This window comes from Dasypus novemcinctus, chromosome 1 (assembly GCF_030445035.2).
Source record: "Dasypus novemcinctus isolate mDasNov1 chromosome 1, mDasNov1.1.hap2, whole genome shotgun sequence".
Lineage (NCBI taxonomy): Eukaryota > Metazoa > Chordata > Mammalia > Cingulata > Dasypodidae > Dasypus > Dasypus novemcinctus.
The window spans coordinates 35,656,066-35,666,470 of NC_080673.1; the positions used below are offsets into that span (position 1 = coordinate 35,656,066).

Consider the following 10,405-nt stretch of genomic DNA (forward strand, 5'->3'; position numbering starts at 1 on the left):
TTTCTTGGAAGATGTTTTAGCCAAAGAAATACATTCCTTCAATGATTTTTCTGTCCCTCAAATGTGACTTTTCAGAAAATCACATCAGGACCTTTATATATGTATAAACTTAGATGTCATCTCTACCTTAAAACTTTCTTTACTTCATAGCATGATTAATTAGTCCACCCTTGGTGCTTATACAGGATTTTAAAGTTATCTCTATTAGAGAAGTTTTACTATTTCATAATTATTTTTTATTGTCCTATATTTCTACCAAGCTGAGAAATAAGGCAGAACAATCGTCATATTATAGGATAGTGTTTAAGAAAACAGGCGCCAAAAACATCCAGGTTCGAATCTGTCCATTCTTAGCCTTGTAACTTGGAGCAACTTACTTAATCCCCTGTGTTTCATTTTTCTCATCTGGAAGGTAAATCTACCAACTTCATGACCTTGTTGTGAGGATCCAATGAGTTGACATTTACAAAGCATTTGTTATAACAGTATCTGGCACATTTCAAGCCCTTAGTAAATACTAGCTATTTTCTCATTCATTTTTATTTTTTCCCCTATGCCTAGTCCTATCCTTCACTTATAGTAAAGGATCAATAAAGATTTGATGAATTTTACACAGAGGGTATTCTCCCTCTGGCCAAAAATCTATAAGCTACACTGACAATAATAACATATGTGTTCCTTTTTTTCATACTTAATACATTAATATATTAAAAAATTTTCATAGCGTAAAGTATACCCATTCTCTTATATTAGAGCTGTTTGGGTAAAAAGAATACCATTTAATTGTCTTCATTGATGGTTATTTCTGCCTGTGTCTGATCTAATATCTTCCACAGTCTCTGGTTTTAATTCTTCTCTGGGCAATTTTTTCATGGACTTCTAATTTTAGTTTGAATCTCTTCCTTGAAATTTTGTGAAATGTATTTCTCCCTTGTTTCTTTTCTGGTGTCCTAAACCCTGTCCTGAAAGCAATTTATCTTCTTCAGTGTTATCTGGGACTATCTGGTCATTTTCCAAGTCCATCTTTCTCTTCCAAAGTGAAAGCTTTCAAAAGGAATTAAAAATGAAACCCTGAATAGGTCCTTCACCACATGTTAGAATTTCTTATTCAAGACTTAAACATCGTGAGAAAATTAAAGGTTCTTCTGCTACTTATAGATCTCCACAAGCATCAACAAAGATAGTAGGTCTTTATTCTGTGAATGCATCTTGGCGTTAGTACTGCTAGAGGAAGGTTTGCAGCTTGCTGCAACTGACTTATGACTAGATACGGTGGCCACTCTAACCTTTACCTTTTCATAGTAGATGTTTTCTTGCTGGAAGTAATGGAGAAATGCATATAGGTGGAGATAGGAATTGAAGACATTGGCTATATCAACACTGTAGTTTTATCTGTCCATACCACCTGACTCCAGATACAATTTGTAACAAGACTATGAAGATCAGGAATACCATCTATATCTTAAAAGTAGTTCATTTTGATGCCTCCTTAAGTTGTGCAAAACAGTAAGTCAGTACTGAGACAGGAAATAATATAATTCAGTAGTCATTGGAATAATTTCACTTTAAAATAGTATAGTCTTAGTGATTTTTATTCCAGAATTATAAAATATGATGGATGGAAAATCTACATTAAAATTTTACTATTTCTTATAGTTATTATAGGAGCAGTTTTATCTCTCTAGTAAGAAAGGTGCTAAGTAAATAGAAGATAAGAGTAGTACTGTTCTGTACCTTTATGAAATTATCTGTAGGTTACTCTAACTGTAAAAATTCATATTTAGCCTAAGTACAAATACCAACTATGTCACTCACTCTCTCAAAACCTCTGTTCACTCATGTGTAAAATAGGGATAATAATAGTAAATTCCTTCAGAATGAATTCTTTTTGAGTTAAGGTATATAAAAACATGATTATAGTACCTGGCACCCAGTAAGAATTTTTTTTTTAAGTGTTAGCTAATTATTCTCTGATAAGACCACTTACTCCAAGATAGGTACACCTTCTCTGCTTTAAAAAACTATAATAATAATAAATTAAAAATACCTTAAAGCAGAATGACCACAAGAATTGAGTTGTACCTTTTGGGATTAATGATAATTTCCAGGAATAGTAGCATTTAGAAGTTGGTTAATGAAGTTATCTCTGTCACACCTAGAAAGCTGAGAAATTAGATAACTCCATATTATTATATGTTGTAGTCTCTGTTCAGGATCCAAATAAAACACAATTTCTGAAACTTTTATATTTCAAATTACATATATATTTTAATAGATAATATCTATCAAATACTTGAGTTATTCTTTTAAAAATACATAAATATCCCTTTTGTCATGATATTTAAAGGAAATATATTAATTATTATCAGTGTCTATTTTGCTATACTTTTAATTAAAAGTCTCAATCCAAAATGCAAATAATTTCATTGAAATGAGGCATTATTATTGCCAAACCACCTTATATTGCAGTTTATGATCCAACTGCACAGCGTTAGCTGTGACTGAGGCTGATTCTATGAAGTACATCTAATCCATCTCATCAGGTTTATAGAGAACTTGAAGTGTAGCCAAGAAAATTAGTGAGTGGCATTATTGAACAATCCCAGCTGCAGAGTGATCATGTTTCTTTCCATAGTATTCCTGTATGTGAGTGTATTGCTTCAAATATAAATATTTGTTACGTGTGAATGAATGAATAATTGAAAGAAACCAACAAACAGAAAAACGAACTGTGCGTTAGTGGTTCCAAAATACTTAATCAAGGTGAACTCTTTAGTAAAAGGAGAAAAATAAATAGTGCATGGGCAATCTTAACTTAAGGACTGTTCCTTATCCTGGAACAGTATCGTCTTTTTTTTTTTCATGAGATGATGATAATAGGTTATAATGGGTTGGGGGGCAGGGAGAGGGGAGGATTTTTGTTTTCATAATGCCCTTACTGGGCAAAATTATCATTTGTAAGCCTCTGCCGGGCCTCAAGATTCTTTTCTGAAATTTCACTTGTCCATGAAATGTTTTTAAAATTATAGGTATAAGGGATATTGGTTGATTTTAAAGGTGATTTCCTTTGTCCTCTTTCAGGTCCTTCAATTGAGACCAAAGACTGGTGTCAGGGGGTTGCACAAATCGCTCACCGACGTGGCCCTGGAGCACCACGAGGAGTGTGACTGTGTGTGCAGAGGGACCACGGGAGGATAACCCAGCACCCCAGGCTGCACCTTTGCAGAGCAGCTCAGTTCTGTGGCTGGTTCTGCTCTAGAACTTCCGCATTCTCTCCATCCAGAATTGCAGTTGTCTGCTTCGGAAACCTTTCATCTTCAGGATTTACAGTGCATTCTAAAAGAGGAGAGCCCAAACGGGATTGGGTGTGGTGCAACAGCTCTTTTGAGAGGAGGCCCACAGGACAGGAAAAAAAGGTCTTCAAACACGGAGGAAAAATGAAATGTTGTAGATGGCTAGTGAGTTACAGAATGGCCATGTGCCTGTGCAACTCGCTCTGTTCTGTATTTCAGCTGTCTTGATATGGTTTCAGTTAATGTCAGTGCACGAAAAACTGTGTGTGCAAATGAGGACCTGATTCTTTTGCCTTGCTTAACTCTAAATTAGAGCTCCATGTACTGGGCCTAAAATCACAGAAATCTGGAATTTATAGTCACATATATAAACCATAATGTTCTATGCTCTACAAACTCAGTTTTTAAAAAAGAACTATGTTGCTATGAATTAAACTTAACTTGTGTCAAGCTGATAAGAAAGACTGGATTTTTCCATATTTCTTATTAAAATTTCTACCATTTAGAAGAAGAGAACTACATTCATGGTTTGCAAGAGACAAACCTGAAAAGAAGAGTGGCCTTATCTTCACTTTATCTATAAGTTGGTTTATTTGTTCTAATGTGTACATTTTTGTATTCTCCTTTTGACATTATAACTGTTGGCTTTTCTAATCTTGTTAAATATATCTATTTTTACCAAAGGTATTTAATATTCTTTTTTTATTACAACCTAGATCAACTATTTTTAGCTTGTTAAATTTTTCTAAACAGAATTGTTATAGCCAGAGGAGCAAAGATGATATGAAATATTGTTGCTCTGACAAAAATACATGTATTTCAACCTTGTATGGTGCTAGAGCTTAGATTAATCTGCATTTTGACATACTGAAGTGGGAAATCAATAGAATTGGTAAGTTCCAAAGACTGGAAAAGTAAACAAATTATCAAATCTTCCCCGCCAACTATTGGAGATGCAAATGTAAAGCAATATTTGAAAGTAGACATTCAGCTCCAGGTGTTAGTAACTTCTAACCCTCTCTTGGGAAATATGAGCCTAGCTCACAACATAAAGCACCTTGAAAAAAAAAGACTTGACAGCTTCCTGACAAAGCGTGCTGGGCTGTGCTGTAGGAACACATCCTATTTATTGTGATGTTATGGTTTTATTACCTTTAAACTCTGTTCCATACACTTGTATAAATACATGGATATTTTTATGTACAGAAGTATATCCTTTAACGAGTTCACTTATTGTGCTCTTTGGCAGTGGAAAAGAAAACCAGTAAAATACATTGCTTGTAAAATGCTTCATATCGTGCTTAGGCTATGTGGTGACCATTTGAATTAAAAATTTGTATTGAATCACCAAATAAAGGAATGAGGCTATTTTGGGGAGAAACTGTGTGCGTGTGTGTGTGTGTGCATGCAAGAGTTGTATCTTAAACTCCAAGAAAAAGTGATAAAAAGTGATCCTATGATTTTCATAATTTTCATTATACAAAAATAAACGTCGTGTCAAAAGACAGGTAGGAAAGAACACATTTCTGTGGAGGCTTCCCTGCCTTTTCTGTCTAATAATTTTGAACAGTAGATTTCTTTCTTTCACTAGTCTTGGCGCTAGTTTCTCAGGAGTTAAATTGCAACTGAAATAGAAATTGTGATTTATGAAGTGCTTAGCGACAGATTGCATCGGTAGTGGTAGTGTAAAACTGGGAAAAAGAAAAAAAAATCTGTTAGCTTCCACTCATTTTCAGTGACAAATGTTAAGTATGATTAGCGTAAATCAGTTTGTTAAATAGAACACTGTATTTTAAACAACACACTTCAAGATATGGATCCCCCATTTCAGGTGTAGATTTCCCTCTAAGGCTGCCTTGCCAGAGATGTCTCATACCCAGAGCTTGCTCCCTGCAGGCTACTTGGGGCTCTTCCAGCAGTACTCTCTTTTTCCCACTTTTATATCTGCCAGTCTTACCTTGCCCCAAGCCACATGAGAAACCAATACGTAAAATGAACGTGTTGGTTCTGTCTTAGTGACTCGCCTTTTCACAGTTTTGTCTGAGCTCTGTAGAGGCCCACTAGGTACAGCTTATTTGGTCTACTGAAATGTGCAGCATAAATCCTTCTTGGTGATTCATAATTCCTCATTAGCGTAGTAAAGACTATTAAACCTTTCAGCAAATGACCTGTTAACTGTGCTTAATCCAACATTTCCATTTGTGAAATAAAGTGCCTTCTTTCCCTTTTATTTTCTAATCTTTATTTTTGTTGACTTATAAAATGTTGACACCCTAAGAAATCATAAAGTTAGCAATTCCACATGCTGTCACTAGTCAGTGGAAGAGGGTTGAGGTCTAACTATTTAATTACCTTCTCATACAGATTACTATTGATTTTGCTAACAAAATTAGTCCATTAATGGCACATGTGCTCATAATGTCTTAGAATTACAGAAAGTATTGAGTGTTTTCCATAAAATATTTTATGTATTTTTTATTTGCTCCTTTGTCTATGACAGATGGCCAGTTTTACATATTTTTAATGAAAATATAAAAGATTAGTCTTAATTGATACAACACAGGTTTTCATGCCTAAATTTTATTTCACTGCCTTCCTCGTATAATAATCCTCATCTGCACTCTAAAAGGGTGCAAATAACCAAGGAATAGGAATCCATTCTATGAGAAGGACCTGGTAGGATATGGTTAGCCTCAGGTGTATTATTTGATACTTGTGATTTGGCCCAAGGAAAGGCAGGAAATTCAAGTCCTAAACTCAATGTAATATCCCTTCCTTCAAAAGGATATTTTAATTACATATAATTATACTTTTAAATTGTCATTATCCTTTGCATTCAAAGGAAGAAGTACATCCTGTGTCGCCATTGGCTTCCTGTCACCAATCAGCAAATCTCATTGGCTTTGCCTTTTCAGTCTCTCGTATCTGTGTTTAACTCTCCACTTTTGTGGCCACTGCTCTAATTTAGACCCTCCTCATTCCTCATCTTATGCTGGAGAGGCCTGCTTCCTTTAGTCTTGCTTGCCTCTGATCCATCCTCCACACTGCTAACAGAAGGGTCCCTCAAACACAAATATGATTGTCACTTGGCTGGAAGTTTTACAATTGGACCCCATTAGATTAAATATTAATTCTTTGCACGACATGCAAAATCTTCCATAGTTTCCTCGCTGTTACTTCTTTCGATTCCTTGTGCACCATAAAGCCTAACATACAACTAGTGAATGCCCACGGTTCCTAGCGGGATCACTATTCCCTCCTATTCTGTGATGCCATATGCTGGCTCTCTGGGAGTATTGTTCTACACCTACCTAGCACAGTAACTTCCTTTCAAGGCTCAGCTCAAATGCTGGGCCTTTGTGAAGCTTATCTACCTTAAATACTACCAGAAGTCTTAGGCACCATTTTCCCTATGCTCCCAGGAATATATATATATATATTTTTTCAAATTCTACTCAATTTATTCATTTTTTAAAAGATATTATATTAAAAAAATATGAGGTCCCCATTCACCCCCACCGCCCCCACCCCACCACTCCCCCCACAGTAACACTCTCCCCCATCATCATGACACATCCATTGTGTCTGGTGAGTACATCTCCGGGCATTGCTGCACCCCATGTCCCGTGTTCCACACCATAGCCCATGTTCCATCCAGTGGGCCATGGGAGGACATGGGAATATTTCAATTACAAATATTAGTCATATTGTATTATAATCATCTGTCCTCATTTTGATTTTCCATTAGACTCCAGAAAAGGAGTCTTGACTGCTATTAGAAATCAAATTTGGAGATTAGAGGGTCGATTTAGGGGGATCAATAACTGCATGAAATAAAATGTAATTGACTGTCTAAAAAGAAATATATGATAAAAACAGGCACTGACTTTGATATCAGGAACTCTGAAGTTCATTAAACTACCTCATCTGTAAGATAAAAGATTTGGTAGAGGGGAGCAGAGTATCTTTTACTTCTAAACAGTCTAGTTAACTGATTCTGCTGGAACACCTAGCAAAATGAATAGACACTCTTGACAAAAATTTCTTTTCCTTCTGGAGTAAGATGGTGCAATAATTTTCCTCTTGAACAATGCTTTGAAACTATATCTTCGGTTTTCCAGTTGATTGCTACCAACAACTATTTCAGACATCACTTCTTTTCAGTATTAAGGAGATTTCATAATTCTTTTTTGTATTATGCATATAGTATAATTTAAAATTTTAGTCAAAATTTTAAACAATCTTAAAAATGTGAAAATATAAACATATTGGTGTTGATTTATATATCCCCATTCTTTTGCTCTTTTGAATCATTTTGTATCAGTCCTAACATACGGTTCCTAGTGAATGCTTAATTTCCCCAAAATACCACTATTCCCTCACATATTTGTGCCAGCACATGGAGTACTGTTTCTACATTTACCTATCTCAATAACTTTATCTTAAGTCCACCAAAAAGTTAATTATATTATTTTGTTCTCTGCCTCCAAAAGCATTTGCACTCCCAACTACCCAAAATCTAAATTCTTTCATAACTGCTCAACCATTACAGTAAATCTTATCCTGTGTAAATCTACATGAAATTTAAATAAGAAAATATTTTGGTGGAGAATACATGTTTTGAGAGTAATAACTTCACTTTTAAAAATTATATATGTCATCCCAGTTGCTTTTTTGATAAGAAATTGATAAGATGATCCGAAAATTCAAATGAAATGCAAAGGAGTCAGAATAAGCAAAAAATCTTGAATAAAAAGATCAAAGTACAAGCATTCACACTTCACAATTTCAAAATTTACACCAAACCTCTAGGAAATTTGAAGCATTGGCATAAGGATAGATATATAGATCAATTAAATATAAGAGAATCCAGAAATAAACTTTTCATTTTTGGCCAGTTGATTTTCAACAAGGGTACCATGACAACTCAATGGTGAAAGAATACTGTTTTCCGCAAATGGTCATGGGACAACTGGATACCGACATATAAAAGAATGAAGTTGGAACCATATCTCACACCATATACAAAAATTGACTCAAAATAAATCTTAGACCTCATTGTAAGACCTAAAAATACATAACTCTGAAACACAGTAAATTTTCATGACCTTAGATTAAGCAATGATTCTCTTAGATGATGACACTAGAAGCACAAGCAACAAAAGACAAACTAGATGGAATGGACATGAACAAAAGTTAAAAACAAGTGGTCTTTCAAAAGAAGCCATGAAGAAAATGAAACCTAATGGCAAAAACCCACATAATGAGAGGAAATACTTGCAAGTCATTTATATGATCAGGGACCTATGTCTAGAATATATAAAGAAATCTCTTTTTATTTAATGGGCAAAGGATGTCTTTAACAAAGATATGTAAATGGATAAGTAAACCAGGAAAAGATGTTCAACATCGTTAGTCATCAGGGAAATGCAAATTAAAATAGTTGAATGAAATACCAATTCACACACAATAGGATGACTAAAATAAAGGAGTACAATAAATGTTGATGCGGATGTGGAGAAACTAATCCTCATACATTGTTGGTGGGATTTTAAGATATTGTGACGTTTTATCAAATGGTTTTATAGTTCTTCAAAAGGTTAAACATATAGTTACTTTATATGACACAGCAATTCAACTCCTAGGTATATAACTAAAAGAATTGAGAACATACGTCCACTCAAAAACCTGTACATAATGTTCATAGCAATGTTGTTAATTATAGCCAAAAAGTGGAAACCACCTAAATGCCTGTCAGGTGATAAATGGGTAGACAAATACGATATATCCTTCCCAAGGAATATTATTTGGCAATAAAAAGGTATGAAGCGCTTTATTTGCTACAACATGGATGAAACTTGTAAACATTATATTAGTCAACGAAACCATTCACAGTGCCTACTTCTGAAGCACATACCCTAAAATTGTTGTGATTCAGAGAAAATTAGCCTGGCCCCTGGGCAAGTATGGCATGCAAATTCGCTATGTATTTCATATTTTTGTTTGATTAATTATGCATGTAATTAAGCCTTAGCCAAGCATAGAATATATTTTTCAATAAAAAAGAAACCATTCACAAAAGGTCGCACATTTTATTGTCGAGGATAAACAAATTTATAGAGATAGAAAATAGATTAGTGGATACCTGGAGCTAGAGGGAAGGTTAAAATGGAGAGTGACTGTTAGTGGGTATGGGTTTTTGCTATCCTTCCTCTTTTAAAAAAATGTTATTTTAGGAAGATAGGCTTTAAAAAGTAGGTCTTAATTGTTTAGAGCAGTTTTAGGTTTACATAAAAATCATACAAAAAGTAGAGAAAGTTTCCGTATATGTCCCTCTCCCCCATCCAGTTCCCCTATCTTTAACAATTTCCATTAATATGATTCACTTGATACAATCAATTAACCAATATTGCTACATTATTATAAATCAAAGTCCAAAGTTAATGTAAGAGTTCACTCTGAGTAGTACAGTTCTATGAATTTGACAAATGCATGGTATCATGTATCTGCCATCACAGTACCATATAGAAGTTTCCCTACCCTAAAAATGCTCTCTGCTTCACCTACTCATTCCCCCCACCCACACAAGCAACTACTGATCTTTTCACTGTCTCTATAGTTTTGTCCTTTCCAGAATGTATTATAGCTGGAATCATATAGTATATAGCTATGTAGCTTTTTCAGACTGACTTCTTTAACTTAGCAATATTTGTTTAAGTTTCCTTCTTGTCTTTCTGAGGCGTGATAGCTCATTTCTTTATATCACTGAATAACACTCCATTGTATAGATGTATCACAGTTTATTTATCCATTCTTCTATTGAAGGACATTTTACTTCCAAGTTTTAGCAATTGTGAATAAAGCTACTATAAATTAATGGGTAAGTAAATGTGGTATATCCTTCCCAAGAAATATTATTTGGCAATAAAAAGGTATGAAGTACTATATCCATAACTATACTATTTATGTATAGATTTTTGTGTGGATGTATGTTTTCAACTCATTTGGGAAAATACTTAAATGTGAAAATGCTGGATATCATGGAAAGCCTGTTTATCTTTGTTAAGAAAAAAACTACCAGACTGTCATCCAAAGGGACTAAACCATTTTGA

At 34.4% G+C, this 10,405-nt stretch overlaps 1 protein-coding gene and 1 non-coding gene across 2 annotated transcripts in view; both read left to right on the plus strand.

Annotated features, from left to right (window-relative positions):
• Nucleotides 1–4,674, plus strand: part of PDGFC (platelet derived growth factor C) — a 223,414-nt gene extending 218,740 nt beyond the window's left edge. The window contains exon 7 of the mRNA XM_071214340.1: nt 3,082–4,674. Within this exon, the coding sequence (XP_071070441.1) occupies nt 3,082–3,198 (117 nt within the window). The 3' untranslated portion in view covers nt 3,199–4,674. The remainder of the gene's footprint in view (nt 1–3,081) is intronic.
• Nucleotides 4,675–9,187: 4,513 nt separating this feature from the next.
• LOC111759639 (U6 spliceosomal RNA) lies at nt 9,188–9,294 on the plus strand. Its single transcript, XR_002793561.1, has one exon. It is a non-coding gene; the product is annotated as a U6 spliceosomal RNA (small nuclear RNA).
• Nucleotides 9,295–10,405: the final 1,111 nt, after the last annotated feature.